This window comes from Oncorhynchus clarkii, chromosome 15 (assembly GCF_045791955.1).
Source record: "Oncorhynchus clarkii lewisi isolate Uvic-CL-2024 chromosome 15, UVic_Ocla_1.0, whole genome shotgun sequence".
NCBI classification, from domain to species: domain Eukaryota; kingdom Metazoa; phylum Chordata; class Actinopteri; order Salmoniformes; family Salmonidae; genus Oncorhynchus; species Oncorhynchus clarkii.
Window position 1 is genome coordinate 22,392,587 of NC_092161.1, and position 17,655 is coordinate 22,410,241.

General features: G+C 42.0%; 1 protein-coding gene across 1 annotated transcript; it reads right to left on the reverse strand.

Moving 5' to 3' along the window:
- Positions 1 to 581: 581 nt before the first annotated feature.
- LOC139366821 (uncharacterized protein DKFZp434B061-like) lies at positions 582 to 8,892 on the reverse strand. The gene is made up of 5 exons (XM_071104516.1): positions 8,853 to 8,892; positions 6,626 to 6,695; positions 6,171 to 6,330; positions 4,317 to 4,432; positions 582 to 1,199 (listed from the first exon to the last, which is right to left on the reverse strand). The coding sequence occupies exons 1-5, from the start codon at positions 8,890 to 8,892 to the stop codon at positions 614 to 616; spliced, it is 972 nt and encodes a 323-aa protein (XP_070960617.1). The 3' UTR covers positions 582 to 613.
- Between the last annotated feature and the right edge of the window lie 8,763 nt (positions 8,893 to 17,655).

A 17,655-nucleotide genomic window follows, 5' to 3' on the forward strand; every position in this document is an offset into this window, starting at 1 on the left:
CCTGTAAAATGAAGGCTATTTTCTCAGTCTTTGAGACCAACCATGACACTCACTCATTTCCTATGAATACCTGGGAATCCAACTAACCATATTTGGGGAATCTGATAATAGTATATTAGTTCAACCTGGGTGAATTTATAACACTACTATGACTGTGAAATAATGCACATTCCGTAGTAGACACCAGAGGTGGCATGCCTGTAACGGCTGTCGTGGGTTGAAGAAGGTGAAGAGGACCAAAGTGCAGCGTGGTACGTGTTCATGATGTATATTTATTTTAACTCAGAACACTACGACCAAAATAACAAAAATAGACCAATACGAAACAGTTCTGTCTGGTACAGAGACAGAAAACAACTACCTGCACCCTTAGTGGGAAAACAGGCTGCCTAAGTATGGTTCTCAATCAGAGACAACGATAACCAGCTGCCTCTGATTGGCAACCATACCAAACCTAAACATAGAAACACAACACCTAGACATACAACATAGAATACCCACCCACATCACACCCTGACCAAATGAAAAATAGAAACATACAAAGCAATCTAGGGTCAGGGCGTGACAGTACCCCCCCCCCCCAAAGGTGCGGACAACGGCCGCAAAACCTGAACTAATAGGGGAGGTTCTGGGTGGGCATCTGTCCGCGGTGGCGGCTCTGGCGCGGGACGTGGACCCCACAGGGCGGCTCCGGCAGCTCCTGACTGACGGGCGGCTCCGGCAGCTCTGGACAGGAGGGAGGCTCTGGAAGTGCTGGACAGGAGGGAGACTCTGGAAGCGCTGGCCAGGAGGGAGACTCTGGAAGCTCTGGACAGGAGGGAGGCTCTGGAAGTGCTGGACAGGAGGGAGACTGGAAGCGCTGGACAGGAGAGAGGCTCTGGAAGTGCTGGACAGGAGGGAGACTCTGGAAGCGCTGGACAGGAGGGAGACTCTGGAAGCGCTGGACAGGAGGGAGGCTCTGGAAGTGCTGGACAGGAGGGAGACTGGAAGCGCTGGACAGGAGAGAGGCTCTGGAAGTGCTGGACAGGAGGGAGACTCTGGAAGCGCTGGACAGGAGGGAGACTCTGGAAGCGCTGGACAGGAGGGAGACTCTGGAAGCGCTGGACAGGAGGGAGACTCTGGAAGCGCTGGACAGGAGGGAGACTCTGGAAGTGCTGGACAGGAGGGAGACTCTGGAAGCGCTGGACAGGAGGGAGCACCTGAAGGGAGGAGACAGAGATCAGGGCGTGACAATGCACATAGGGGGCACGGGGGAATGTCACCCTCAGAGCTGCCCTGTTCATCTTTTTTTATGTTGTTGTTTCGCTGTAATACCTAGTAATTTTATGAAGTTGGCTTTAGCCAGCCCAGATACTGTAGGTCCCCAAACTCATAACTAGCTACCAATAAGCCATTTCAGGCTATCAATCAAGTTTGCATAGCTAGCTTGTCTAACTGCTGGGAAGTTTGGTAGACTTTCGCAAGCAACATGTAATGAATAAGACTCACATTCCTTTCAATCTTTTACCCAGATTTTAGCAGCGATGCAGAGAAGCATATTTTGTTTCTTTATATAAATAATGACACTCAAGATGAAAATCCTTAAACGAGATAATGAGGATTCACATCAGCCTAATCGAGGTGTAGATTACATCTCACATTCCAGTGTTTGAACTTGTAAACCAGGCTGCATGGGATTTCTCTTAATACAACTCGTAGTGCAGCCAATGGCAATGTCTGCTTAATTTTTTAAAATCTATATTTTTTTATTTCACCTTTATTTAACCAGGTAGGCTAGTTGAGAACAAGTTCTCATTTGCAACTGCGACCTGGCCAAGATAAAGCATAGCAATTTGACACATACAACAACACATGTTGTTAATAAACAAAACATAAAGTCAATAATACAGTAGAACAAAAGAAAACAAAAAGTCTATATACAGTGAGTGCAAATGAGGTAAGTTAAGGAAATAAATAGGCCATGGTGGCGAAGTAATTACAATATAGCAATTAAACACTGGAATGGTAGATCGGCAGAAGATGAATGTGCAGGCAGAGATACTGGGGTGCAAAGGAGCAAAATAAATAAATAAATACCAGTATGGGGATGAGGTAGCCGATATTTGGGCTGATTAACAGATAGGCTATGTACAGGTGCAGTGATCTGTAAACTGCTCTGACAGCTGGTGCTTAAAGCTAGTGAGGAAGATGTGAGTCTCCAGCTTCAGAGATTTTTGCAATTCGTTCCAGTCATGGGCAGCAGAGAACTGGAAGGAAAGACGACCAAAGGAGGAATTGGCTTTGGGGGTGACCAGTGAGATATACCTGCTGGAGTGCGTGCTACGAGTGGGTGCTGCTAAGGTGACCAGTGAGCTGAGATAAGGCGGGGCTTTACATAGCAGAGACTTGTAGATAACCTGTAGCCAGTGGGTTTGGCGACGAGTATGAAGCGAGGGCCAACCAACGAGAGCGTACATGTTGCAATGGTGGGTAGTGTATGGGGCTTTGGTGACAAAACGGATGGCACTGTGATAGACTGCATCCAGATTGTTGAGTAGAGTTCATTCATAATGCCAGAAGCCACTTGTGGATTTGACAGCTCTAATGCAGTTCCACCTCCGACAGAGCTAAAACAACCGCTATGTGGATGTCGGCTAAAGTGGATCTGATTGAATAGAGCCCTAAATGTCTGTTTTTACTTGTTATAAGTTGGTGCAGGTCTCTGTGTATGGTGTTGAGATGTTTAACCAGAGACACAGTACATTATTATTGTTATTATTAGTGTTATATGCTGCCACTTATCACTATTCTGGACGGTTCTGACGGAATCGGCTTCCTATTTCGCAACAAAGCATCCTTCATTCATGCTGCCAAACATAAACAGACTATCCTGCCAATCCTTGACTTCGGCGATGTCCTTTACAAAATAGCCTCCAACACTCTACTCAGCAAACTGGATGTAGTCTATCACAGTGCCATCTGTTTTGTCACCAAAGCCCCATATACTACCCACCACTGCGACCTGTATGCTCTCGTTGGCTGGCCCTTGCTTCATATTCGTCGCCAAACCCACTGGCTCCAGGTCATCTATAAGTCTTTGCTAGGTGAAGCCCCGCCTTATCTCAGCTCACTGGTCACCATAGCAGCACCCACCCGTAGCTCGCGCTCCAGCAGATATATTTCACTGGTCACCCCCAAAGCCAACTCCTATTTTGGCCGCCTTTCCTTCCAGTTCTCTGCTGCCAATGACTGGAACGAATTGCTAAAATCACTGAAGCTGGAGACTTATATCTCCCTCACTAACTTTAAGCATCAGCTGTCAGAGCAGCTTACTGATCATTGCACATGTACACAGTCCATCTGTAAATAGCCCACCCAACTACCTCATCCCCATACTGTTATTTTTATTTTGTTGCTCCTTTGCACCCCAGTATCTATTTTTGCACATTCATCTTCTGCATATTCATCTTCTATCACTCCAGTGTTTAATTGCTAAATTGTAATTATTTCGCCCCTATGGCCTATTTATTGCCTTACCTTCCTAATCTTACTACATTTGCACACACTGTAAATAGATTTTTCTATTGTGTTATTGACTGATCGTTTGTTTATCCCATGTGTAACTCTGTGTTGTTTGTGTCACACTGCTTTGCTTTATCTTGGCCAGGTCGCAGTTGTAAATGAGAACTTGTTCTCAACTGGACTTCCTGGTTAAATAAAGGTGAAATAAAAATAAAATAAAAGCAGACATTTAATTATAAAAATACATAATTTAATTTCATTATTTTGTGGAAGCTATATTATAAGTTATAGTAAAAATAATAAATGTGACTTGGGCAAATTTAAACCAAAAAAGTACCCAAATCATTTATTTGAAGTATAATTCAATAACTTAAGGAAATGTACTGCTTTTGTTTATAATTATACTACTTTAAAAAAATAAACTTGTTTTACTTTTATTATTACATCTAAAGCCTGAGTTAATATCCAATTTTCTCTTAGCTGTCAAAAACACAGTATCCCTTGCACATTGAATACTGCATGCTGACAGTTCGATAGGAGTTAAAGATAATGTCATTATGACTTACCTTGGTCAGTGCTGATTCTGTGCTAGAGGAACATTTGCTTGATTTACATGTAGTAAAGCAATCTTTATATGATATCTGAGGAATGATCTAAGATTCTGGAAAGCAATACTGCATGTTGAATAGTACTTAAGAAATTCTGCTTTTTTTTCAATCTGGTGAAAGTCGCAAGAAAAATGCCGAAGCAACATATTATTTTGTTGGAAATCCTTTTAAGAGCCACACAGCACTCTGGTGTGGAGTGGAAGTTACCTCTGCATCACTTTGCTGGCCAACTGCACATCCTCTCTTCTTTCACTCACTCCCTGTGAGAGAAGAGATGGTCGTAGCCTGAGGGAGCAGTGGAGATGGTGTGGCAGTCTGTAAATCTATGGAGACAAAGGATGACTGGAGAATAGGTTAAGGGGAATCCATGTGTTCCAGTACATCAAACAAGACTCAAATAAACCCATAAAGGGGTAGTTCACCCAAATTACACATTTACATATCAGTTTCCTTGTATCTGGGATATTGACTTGCATTGGTTTTAGGTCAGAAATGCCACAAAGTTAGCATTTGTAGACAGTGGCCAGGTAAACAAAACCAAAGCATGGATTGCTGTATTATCTAGTCCATAGACTGCTTACTGGTTAATGAAACCAATATGTAATTTAGTCATTTAGTTGAACCATCCCTTCAACCCCGAACGAGGGAACATTGCGATATAGGGCAGATCTTCAGCCCTAAGTGAACATTTGTTCAAGTGCATCAAGCAAGTCTCAAATGCACCCTCCCTAACCCCACGACAGCTGGGAATGGGAGGGATTGGGACACATTGAGGTACACAGACTGGTATGTTTAGCTGAAAGCTAAAAAAGCTGAAAGCTAATTACAGAACCTCGAGGCTGAAGCGAGGCACAAGGTGTGAAGTTGTATGAGTCAAAGGGGATTACAGTAGACAATACAGGGCACTTGCACACACAGGTCTTGAAGGAGGTAACTTTCTTTCCAGCTGTGTCAACCACTACATTACCACCTTGTAGACAGCTTCACACTTTCACTAGTCTCTTCCTACAGCCAACGTGTCTCAGACACGACGTCTCTTGCACTAATCTGGGTAGTCATCAACTGAGACCTAAAAAAACTATTTCTGAATAATAACCTTGCCAGAGACCTTGTATCAAGCAGGTCAAAACGTTTGTTGCTCACCTGATATTGTAATGACCACCAGATAATGCAATAACCTATTACATAATCTGGGACACAGTAACATATCAGTTCAACATTTGTTTTACATTAACTGGCTTTTTATTACATTCTTCTTTTTTAATACATTATAAAATAAGTTATTATATTATCCAGTGATATTACGTTATCCATAGTCACAGGGCAGGATAATGTTGACGTTGACCCATTTTAAACTATTTGAATGTCCATATTCCTTTACACATCTACACAATTATGCAACACGTCCCGAACTATCTCTGGAGGTGGTCAGGAAGATCTGATCACACTCAGTTCGCAACCCGTCTATTGATCATCTAACCCTAACTATCACAACAGCTAACGGGGATCCTAATAAAATAATACAGTGTTGTAACCAGGGCTTAAGACTGAGTTAATGCATACACTAAACATAGGATCCTATTAAAATAATACAGTGTTGTAACCAGGGCTTAAGACTGAGTTAATGCATACACTAAACATAGGATCCTAATACATCACAAGAGAAAAACGATAGAAAATATTATTTACCAAGGTTTCAATTGGGATATTGTCTTTGAAGGTGAATGACATCTGCCATGGTAAAAGCAGAGGAGTAATGCACCTATTATTTTAAAGGAGAAACTGATTGTAAATTCGATAAATGTTACTTAATTATGTGTAAAATAAACAATATATTGTATTTTTCCATGACGCCCTTGGTAGAGTCCCCTATTGTTAAAATCTTAACATGAGTTGCTTGAGGAAGGTATGTGTTCTTTCATGGCCAGGAATTATTTATGTGAGAAGGCTGCAGCTATTTAATACACACATTTCTTAAAAGATAATATCCCTGCACCTGCACATTGAGTACTGCATGCTGACAGTCCGATAGGACATACAGATAATGTCATTATGACTTACCTTGGTCAGTGGTGATTCTGTTGCTAGAGGAAGATTTGTGGAGGCTACTCCTGCATCACTAACCTTTATCTTTCTTTCACCCCCTGTCAGGGAGCCCACGTGCCTTGGTGAGGGAAGAGATGGTCTTAGCCTGGGGGAGCAGTAGAGATGGCCTGGCAGTCTGTCAATATATGGAGACAAATGACAACAGAAGAATATGTTAAGGTGAATCCATGTGTTGAAGTACATCAAGCACGACACACGGCAGCTGGGAATGGGATCCTTAGCGAGTCATTGAAGGGCAGGGGATGGTATGTTCAGCTGTGGAAGCTAATTGCAGAACCTCAAGGCTGAAGCGAGGGCCAGGGTGTGAAGTTGTAAGAGTCAAAAGGGCTCCAACATGCATTATACTATACAGGGGTGATATGCACAGGTCTTGAAGGATGTAACACCCTTTACAGCTATGTCACCAGTACATCAGCACCTTGTTAACAGCTTCACACTTCCTCCACACTGTACAAACAATGACCTGACAGCTATCTTGATCTTTAACAGTGTGACACTTACAAATCCAAGACCTCGTGCCCCTTGTCTCAGCACCTTATCAGATATTCACTCAGTCTAATTGAGAAATACACAGGGGCTAAAGCATGTTTTTGTGTATACAATATACTAAGACTGAGTTTATGCAAACTTTACACAGAGGACGCTAATAAATGGCAGGGGAAAAAAACAAAAGGTTATTCACCAAGGTTTCAATAGCATATTGTCTTTGAAAGTGTTACCGGTATCTGACATGTTGGACACATATAAACGTTAGGTACCCTTTTTTTTAAGGAGCACTGATATTAAAATTGGATATCTTTGAATTAATTATGTGTAAAATAAACATTATCTTCTGTTTCCAACTCAGGTATGACGCACCTGGGTGAAAGTTGTGTTAAAACCTCTCTGGTACAGAGCGTCCCACCTCGACAACAGCCAGTGAAATTGCAGAGTGCCAAATTCAACATACAAGTATTATACACCGTTTTAAAGATACACTTCTTGTAAATCCAACCACAGTGTCCGATTTCAAAAAGGCTTTACTGCGAAAGCACACCATGCGATTATGTTAGGTCAGCACCTAGTCACAGAAAACCATACAGCCATTTTCCAGCCAAAGAGAGGGCTCACAAAAGTCAGAAATAGTGATTAAATTAATCACTAACCTTTGATGATATTCATTAGATGACACTCATAGGACTTCATGTTACACAATACATGTATGTTTTGTTCGATAAAGTTCATATTTATATCCAAAAATCTCAGTTTACATTGGCGCGTTATGTTCAGAAATGCATTGTCTCAAAGAAACATCCGGTGAAAGTGCAGAGAGCCACATCAAATAACAGAAATACTCATCATAAACATTGATAAAAGATACAAATTTTAAACATACGGATAAAGATAAACTTCTCCTTAACCTCTTTGATCTCTAGGGGCGCTATTTCATTTTTGGATAAAAAACGTTCCCGTTTTAAGCGCGATATTTTGTCACGAAAAGATGCTCGACTATGCATATTCTTGACAGTTTTTGAAAGAAAACACTCTGAAGTTTCAGAATCTGCAAAGATATTGTCTGTAAGTGCCCCAGAACTCATTCTACAGGCGAAACCAAGATGATGCATCAACCAGGAAATGAGCAGAATTTCTGAAGCTCTGTTTTCCATTGTCTCCTTATATGGCTGTGATTGCGCAAGGAATGAGCCTACACTTTCTGTCGTTCCCCCAAAGTGTTAGCAGCATTGTGACGTATTTGTAGGCATATCATTGGAAGATTGACCATAAGAGACTACATTTTCCAAGTGTCCTCCTGGTGTCCCTGCGTCGAAATTGGAGCGTAAAGCCAGGTGCAATTATTTTTCCATTTGAGAGCAAGGAGAAACCAGGCTTCCACGAAGGATATATCATTGAAGAGATATGTGGAAAAACACCTTGAGGATTGATTCTAAACCACGTTTGCCATGTTTCAGTCGATATTATGGAGTTAATTTGGAAAAAAGTTCGCGTTTTGAGGGCTGAATTTTCGTTTTTTTTTTTTTTTTGTTTTTTTTTTTTTGGTAGCCAAATGTGATGTACAAAACGGAGCTATTTCTAATACACAAAGAATCTTTTTGGAAAAACGGAGCATCTGCTATCTAACTGAGAGTCTCCTCATTGAAAACATCAGAAGTTCTTCAAAGGTAAGTTATTTTATTTGAAGGCTTTACTTGTTTTTGTGATAGTTGCCTGCTAAATGCTAACGCTAATGCTAACGCTAATGCTAACGCTAAATGCTACGCTAGCTAGCTACTGTTACACAAATGATTGTTTTCCTATGGTTGAAAAGCATATTTTGAAAATCTGAGATGACAGTGTTGTTAACAAAAGGCTAAGCTTGAGAGCTAGCATATTTATTTCATTTCATTTGCGATTTTCATGAATAGTTAACGTTGCGTTATGGTAATGAGCTTAGGTCTATAAATAGAATCCCGGATCCGGGTTTGGTCGTCGCAACAGGTTAATGCAACCGCTGTGTCAGATTTCAAAAAGGCTTTATGGTGAAAGCACACTTTACAATTATGTTAGGTCAACGCCTAGATACAGAAACCCATACAGCCATTTTCCAGCCAAGGAGCGGGCTCACTAAAGTCAGAAATAGCATTAAAATTGATCACTTACCTTTGATCATCTTCATCTGGTGGCACTCCCAGGTCTCCATGTTAGACAATAAATGTTTGTTTTGTTCTCTAATGTCCCTCTTTATGACCAAAAACCTCCTTTTTGTTTGCACATTTTGTCCAGTAATCCGTATGCACTAAGTCCAGACGAAAAGTTTTTAAAAAGTACAATAAAAGTTAGTAGAAACATGCCAAACAATGTTTAAAATCAATCCTCCAGTTGTTTTTGTCATAAATAATCAATAATATTTCAACTGGACAAAAGCTTCGTCAATAGGAAAGGAGATACAAGAAAGGCGCAGGCTCATGGCTGATGTCTGGAAATTTCCACTGGCCTCTCAGTGAAAGTGTTGTTTCTCCCTAATTTTTCAGCAGAGTAAAAGCCTGAAACAATGCCCAAAGACTGGCCACATGTAGAAGAAGCCATAGAGCTCGTGAACTGGGTCCTAAGTCTTTGAATGGTGGATAGGCTTTCAATGGAAAAACAGCCTTTCAAAATAATAGTACTTCCTGGTTGGATTTTCCTTGGGTTTTCGCCTGCCATATCAGTTCTGTTACACTCACAGACATTATTTTAACAGTTTTGGAGTGTTTTCTATCCGAATCGACTAATTATATGCATATCCTAGCTTCTGCGCCTGAGTAGCCGGCAGTTTAATTCGGCAAGCTCTTCATCCAAAATTCCGAATACCCTAGTGAAGTTTTTACAACTCATGAGGTAAATGGAGTCCCCCCTTCCATTTGTGGCCTGGAATTATTTATGTGAGAAGGCTGCAGCTATTACAATGTCAGATGGTGAGGCCCAGACATTCAAGCACATTGAAGAGCCTCAAGATCAGTTGAAGGAATCCAATAACAATTTCACAGGTTTATATTTGTCCTCAAAGATAAAGGGAAGGAATAATGACACAATTTTTATGGGCTCTCCATGTAGGGCTGAACAACACTCTTTATAAAGATGGATACAGGCCTGAAGCGAGACAAGTCACCAAACACATGAAGGTAAGCACATAGAGGCAGTCTGCAGAAGAAGATAATAATTAAAGGACCTAACTGCTATGATTGCACAAATCAGCAAATATACAGCTGGTCAGTTGACTGATATTGGTCTTTGTATTTGTCTATTTCATTCTCAGTAGAGAGCCTTTCCACCAAACAGACCAACAACAGGTAAGAGTCATAAACTTCCACACTTAGGTTGTAGAGTGTAGGCAAACACTCTTGAGAAAGGCCCCAATTCAATCTATTTTCACACAATATATTAAAGGAAGCACACACTGCAAGTTCATTCAGAATGTTTATACTGTCTAGGTGTTAACCACGCTACAACTGACACACCCCTAAAGCTATTTATCCCATGGACATTGGGTGTGAGCTAAAATGTCGCTGGAGAAGAAGGCAGATGTTTTACGTGCCCCAACCGATTGTGCTTTTGTTTGTTTATTTGCGTTGTTTTTTAAACTTATTTTATACATAATGTTGCCGCTACCGTCTCTTATGACCGAAAATAACTTCTAGACATCAGGACTGCGATTACTCAGCACAGACTAGAGAATCCTTTTTTTCCCTTTCACGACTGTGACGAGCCCTACGCGAAGGATATACTGCTTCCTTGGGAACAGGCCTCGATCCCAGTGATCTGAGTGAAGAGGAGGGGAAAGAAAAGAGGGGCCGAAGGGCGGGCTGCCTTCTGAGAATTCGTAGGCGATCGAATAAAGCCATACTTCCCTCCATCCTGCTAGCAAACGTGCAATCCTCTGAGAATAAAATCAACGAGTTACAAAGAAGAGTAAACTATCAACAGGACATTAAAAACGGTAATATCTTATGCTTCACGGAGTTGTGGCTGAATGACGACAATATCAACATACAGCTGACTGGTTATATGATGTACCGGCAGGATAGAACAGCGGCGTCTGGTAAGACAAGGGGCGGCAGGTTATGTATTTTTGTAAATAACAGCTGGTGCACGATATCTAAGGAAGTCTCGAGCTATTGCTTGCCTGAGGTAGATGATTTCATGATAAGCTGTAGACCACACTACCTACCGAGAGAGTTTTCATCTGTATTCTTTGTAGCTGTTTACATACCACCACAGTCAGAGGCTGGCACTAAGACAGCATTGAATGAGCTGTATTCCGCCATAAGCAAACAAGAAAACACTCACCCAGTGGCGGCACTCCTAGCAGCCGGGGACTTTAATGCAGGGAAACTTAAATCCGTTTGACCAAATTTCTATCAGCATGTTAAATGTGCAACCAGAGGAAAAATAATTCTGGTACACCTATACTCTACACACAGAGAGGCATACAAAGCTCCCCCTCGCCCTCCATTTGGCAAATCTGACCATAATTCTATCCTCCTGATTCCTGCTTACAAGCAAACATAAAAGCAGGAAGTACCAGTGACTAGATCAATAAAAAAGTGGTCAGATGAAGCAGATGCTAAGCTACATGACTGTTTTGCTAGCACAGACTGGAATATGTTCCGGGATTCCTCCGATGGCACTGAAGAGTACACCACATCAGTCATTGGCTTCATTAATAAGTGCATCGATGACGTCGTCCGCACAGTGACCGTACGTACATACCCCAACCAGAAGCTATGGATTACAGGCAGCATCCGCACTGAGCTAAAGGCTAGAGCTGTCGCTTTCAAGGAGTGGGACTCTAACCCAGAAGCTTATAAGAAATCCAGCTATGCCCTCCGACAAACCATCAAACAGGCAAAGAATCAATACAGGACTAAGATCAAATCTACACCGGCTCTGACGCTCATCGGATGTGACAGGGCTTGCAAACCATTACAGACTACAAAGGGAAGCACAGGCAAGAGCTGCCCAGTGACATGAGCCTACCAGACGAGCTAAGCTACTTCTATGCTCGCTTTGAGGCAAATAACAGTGAAACATGATTGAGACCCCCAGCTGCTCTGGAAGACTGTGATCACGCTCTCCGCAGCCGATGTGAGTAAGACCTTTAAACAGGTCAACATTCACAAGGCCACAGGGCCAGACGGATTACCAGGACGTGTACTGCGAGCTTGCGCTGACCAACTGGCAAGTGTATTCACTGAAATGTTCAACCTCTCCCTGTCCGAGTCTGTAATACCAACATGTTTTAAGCAGACCACCATAGTGCATGTGCCCAAGAACACTAAGGTAACCTGCCTAAATGACTACCGACCCGTAGCACTCACGTCTGTAGCCATGAAGTGCATTGAAATGCTGGTCATGGCTCACATCAACACCATCGTCCCAGAAACCCTAGACCCACTCCAATTTGCATACCGCCCCAACAGATCCACAAATGATGCAATCTCTATTGCACTCCACTGCACTTTCCCACCTGGACAAAGGAACACCTATGTGAGAATGCTATTCATTGACTACAGCTCAGTGTTCAACACCATAGTGCTCTCAAAGCTCATCAATAAGCTAAGGACCCTGGGACTAAACACCTCCCTGCAACTGGACACTGGACTACCTGATGGACCGCCCCCAGGTGGTAAGGTTAAGTAACAACACATCCGCTACGCTGATCCTCAACACAGGGGCCCCTCAGGGGTGCATGCTCAGTCCTCTCCTGTACCCCTTCTGTTCACTCATGACTGCTCGTCCAGGCACGACTCCAACACGATCATTCAATTTGCAGATGACACAACAGTGGTAGGCCTGATTACCGACAACGACGAGACAGGCAATAGGGAGGAGGTCAGAGACCTGGCAGTGTGTGCCAGGACAACAACCTCTCCCTCAACGTAATCAAGACAAAGAAGATGATAGCAGACTACAGGAAAAAGAGGACCGAGCACGCCCCCATTCTCATCGACAGGGCTGTAGGGAGCAGGTTGAGAGCTTCAAGTTCCTTACTGTCCACATCACCAACAAACTAACATGGTCCAAGCACACCAAGACAGTCATGAAGAGGGTACGACAAAACCTATTCCCCCTCAGGAGACTGAGGAGATTTGGCATGGGTCCTCAAATCCTCAAAAGGTTCTACAGCTGCACCATCGAGAGCATTCTGACTGGTTGCATCACTGCCTGGTATGGCAACTGCTTTGCCTTCAACCGCAAGGCACTCCAGAGGGTAGTGGGAAAGGCCCAGTACATCACTGGGGCCAAGCTTCCTGCCATCCAGGACCTCTATACCAGGCGGTGTCAGAGGAAGGCCCTACAAATTGTCAAAGACTCCAGCCACCCTAGTCATAGACTGTTCTCTCTGCTACCGAACGGTAAGCGATACCGGAGCATCAAGTCTAGGTCCAGGAGGCTTCTAAACAGCTTCTACCCCCAAGCCATAAGACTCCTGAACATCTAGTCTATTTGCATTGCCCCCCCTCCTCTTTAAACCACTGAATATTAAAGGACATTATCGCCTATTTCCCCTATATTCTTTTATCTTTTTTTTGCCCAAAAAGTAGTGTGTAGTTCCAGTAGTTAGCAACACCACAGAAAAAACGACCAAGATTTGAATTTGGTTCACCTCCCACCAAGCTACTGCAAAATGCGATTTACTTACTAGTTGGACTACATGTATTTCACTACTCCCCAATGCTGAAATATATCCCTTGATTTAAAAGAATATGATGTATTTGTACTTTAATAAAATGTTGTACAACTGCCTCACATTATCATAGAAACTAAGACCACTATAGCTTTAAATCATAGAAAAACTAATGTTACAAAACATTAAGGACACCTGCTCTTTCCATCACATAGACTGACCAGGTGAATCCAGGTGAAAGCTATGATCCTTTATTGATATCACTTGTTAAATCCACTTCAAATCAGTGTAGATGTGTAGAGACAGGTTAAAGAAGGAGTTTAAGTCTTGAGATATGGATTGCGTATGTGTGCCATTCAGAGGGTGAATTGGCAAGACAAATGCCAGGCACACCGGTTTGTATGGAGACAGGACACAGTTTCCTGTGTGTATGAAGAATGGTCTACCACCCAAAGGACATTCAGACAAATTGCCAAAATGTCACGTTCTGACCTTGGTTCCTTTGTTATGTCTTTGTTTTAGTATGGTCAGGGCGTGAGTTGGGTGGGTTGTCTATGTTCGTTTTTTTCTATAATTTGGGATTTCTGTGTTCGGCCTCGTATGTTTCTCAATCAGAAGCAGCTGTCAATCGTTGTCCCTGATTGAGAATCATACTTAGGTAGCCTGGTTTCACTTTTGAGTTGTGGGTGTTTGTCTTCCGTATCAGTGTTTGTTACCACACGAGACTGTTTCGTTTATTCACGTTTATTGTTTTGTTCCAGTGTTCTGTTGTGTTTGATTAAACATTATGGACACTTACCACGCTGCGCATTGGTCCTCCGATCCTTCTCGCTACTCCTCCTCAGAAGAGGACGAGATCCGTTACAGATAAGTGATCATGTCAAATGTAATCATATTATCATCGATTAACGATTTTTTACACTACTTTAGCTGAACAGCGTACCACTTACCTTAAACTCCCCATACCATTTCAATACTTTACTTATAATCATTTGGGACACCTGGGACCATCATGTGACAAAAACCTCCAGTGGACCATGACATAATGTCCCAAGAACGTTCAGGGGACCATAACACAACTTGCCAAGAACGTCCTAAAAACTTTCTCGGGAACGTCAACAAGACAAACCGGGAACTAGACAAAACTTCCAGGGGGATCATGACACAACGTCCCAAAAACGTTCAGGGGACCATGAAACAACGTCCCAAGCACGTATTAAAAACATCCTCGGACAAACCGGGAACTATAAAAAGGTACACCAAGAGAATGCTGACCTGGTCCTCAGTGACATCCTGGGAACTTACAGGGACCTAGAAAAAGGTCCCCAAGAGAACGTTCCCTTGGGACCATTACACAACATTCTTAAAGCGTTCTAAGAACGTCAGTGGAATAATATAGCATTATATTACAATAAGCCAGTTATTATCAGTCATTTGGAGCCTATTGAAAAATGCTCACGTAGAAAGTTTATAGCAAGTAATAATACATGATGTGGTAACACCCTAATGTGGTAACACCCTAATGTGTTACCACAAAACAACCATGGAAGCATCTGTGAGAATACAGCTGATATAAAGAAAATGTTATTTGCTTATTCAGTATTAACTATAACTTAATGATTCTAAGACTGAATATACAATCCCCATGAATTAAAAATGAACTTATTTTGATGAATGTTTTTTTTATTTTATTTAAGCTTTATTTAACCAGGCAAGTCAGTTAAGAACAAATTCTTATTTTCAATGACGGCCTAGGAACAGTGGGTTAACTGCCTGTTCAGGGGCAGAACGACAGATTTGTACCTTGTCAGCTTGCAACCTTCCGGTCACTAGTCCAACGCTCTAACCACTAGGCTACCCTGCCGCCCCGGAACATCAAACTGTTAATCATTTCAGACTGCACGGGATAAATATCAATATTATTTTAAAAGTGTCGTTGAAAGCCTGTTTTCACTTAAGGTTCTAAAGACAATTTTCAGATTTACTCACTTACATCAGAAAGTGATATTTTAAATTAAATTGTAGATGTAAGTGTAGATATTCAGTGTTCCTGTTTCAGGATGGGGGGCACGTTCAGTTAGGGGTGCAGCTTCCTTTCTGTGTAAATAAGACACATGGAAGCCCAGACTCGAGCATTTGACATAAAGACGGAGAGCTATATGCTAAGTATGTCAAGGCCTCAATCACCAGGAAAAAAATTGAATAAAGTCCCTGTTGACACTGAGTTTGGGAAGGTAAATATTTTAATAAAAGGTTTTCATATGGATACACAATGGGGAACAATGTGTAAAACTCAATATAATTAATTATGCAATTTTCCCTTACTGATATTGAATAAAAGACCTGTGCTTTGAAACAAAACAGTGATTAATTGGTTTCATGTATCTAATAAATTAAAATAGTAGGCTGCTCCAGCCGGAGCCAACATTAACTGTGGAAACGTAATTTACTCGTTTTAGGCTATTACTGTGAAGGAGATTGACTGCCATCACCAGAACCTGCCATACTTGTATAACATTGATGACATGGTGAGTGTTACACAGCCTGGAAGATCTGCGTAAGTAATTACCTGCCTGTTGATATCTCAGTTAAATCGAAGATTGATTAGAAAACCTTCCATCATATAACTCAATGGTTCCATTGATTTGAAGGGTAAAAAATATATCAATATTTTTTCACATGAGAAACAAGCCAATTCGGGCAAGTTCTGCAAGATTCAGCATGAACTGGATGAGGCAGAGTACAGGGCTGATAACGCTGTCTCAGGTCAACAAGATGAGAGCTAATAGTCGTGATGCCGGTTCCAAGGTCAGTAGTTGCTGTTTCAATGTTCTATTAATTATAAATGGTAGATTCCCCCATGTAATTAATAGCTGGTCATTGAAAACTTTTAAGGAATTTGATATCCAAAAGCCATAATATTGTTTATAATTGAATATACAGTGGGGCAAAAAAGTATTTAGTCAGCCACCAATTGTGCAAGTTCTCCCACTTGAAAAGATGAGGCCTGTAATTTTCATCATAGGTACACTTCAACTATGACAGACAAAATGAGGGAAAAAAATACAGAAAATCACATTGTAGGATTTTTAATGAATTTATTTGCAAATGATGGTGGAAAATAAGTATTTGGTCAATAACAAAAGTTTATCTCAATACTTTGTTATATACCCTTTGTTGGCAATGACAGAGGTCAAACGTTTTCTGTAAGTCTTCATAAGGTTTTCACACACTGTTGCTGGTATTTTGGCCCATTCCTCCATGCAGATCTCCTCTAGAGCAGTGATGTTTTGGGGCTGTTACTGGGCAACACAGACTTTCAACTCCCTCCAAAGATGTTCTATGGGGTTGAGATCTTTAGACTGGCTAGGCCACTCCAGGACCTTGAAATGCCTCTTACAAAGCCACTCATTCGTTGCCCGGGCCGTGTGTTTGGGATCATTGTCATGCTGAAAGACCCAGCCACGTTTCATCTTCAATGCCCTTGCTGATGGAAGGAGAATTTCTCTCAAAATCTCACGATACATGGCCCCATTCATTCTTTCCTTTACACGGATCAGTCGTCCTGGTCCCTTTGCAGAAAAAGAGCCCCAAAGCATGATGTTTCAACCCCCATGCTTCACAGTAGGTATGGTATTCTTTGTCCTCCAAACACGACGAGTTGAGTTTTTACCAAAAAGTTATATTTTGGTTTCATCTGACCATATGACATTCTCCCAATCTTCTTCTGAATCATCCAAATGCTCTCTAGCAAACTTCAGACGGGCCTGGACATGTACTGGCTTAAGCAGGGGGACACGTCTGGCACTGCAGGATTTGAGTCCCTGGCGGCGTAGTGTGTTACTGATGGTAGGCTTTGTTACTTTGGTCCCACTAGGTCATTCACTAGGTCCCCCCCGTGTGGTTCTGGGATTTTTGCTCACCGCTCTTGTGATCATTTTGACCCCACGGGGTGAGATCTTGCGTGGAGCCCCAGATCGAGGGAGATTATCAGTGGTCTTGTATGTCTTCCATTTCCTAATAATTGCTCCCACAGTTGATTTCTTCAAACCAAGCTGCTTACCTATTGCAGATTCAGTCTTCCCAGCCTGGTGCAGGTCTACAATTTTGTTTCTGGTGTCCTTTGACAGCTCTTTGGTCTTGGCCATAGTGGAGTTTGGAGTGTGACTGTTTGAGGTTGTGGACAGGTGTCTTTTATACTGATAACAAGTTCAAACAGGTGCCATTAATACAGGTAACGAGTGGAGGACAGAGGAGCCTCTTAAAGAAGAAGTTACAGGTCTGTGAGAGCCAGAA

Excerpts from the sequence above, each read along its gene's own strand:
- LOC139366821 (XM_071104516.1), bottom strand. The coding sequence starts at position 8,892 with ATGGAGACCTGGGAGTGCCACCAGATGAAGATGATCAAAG. Across the intron at positions 6,696-8,852 it reads CCAGATGAAGATGATCAAAG|ATCAAGATAGCTGTCAGGTC; the intron begins GTAAGTGATCAA and ends ACACTGTTAAAG. Across the intron at positions 4,433-6,170 it reads CAGAATCACCACTGACCAAG|ATTTACAGACTGCCACACCA; the intron begins GTAAGTCATAAT and ends TTGTCTCCATAG.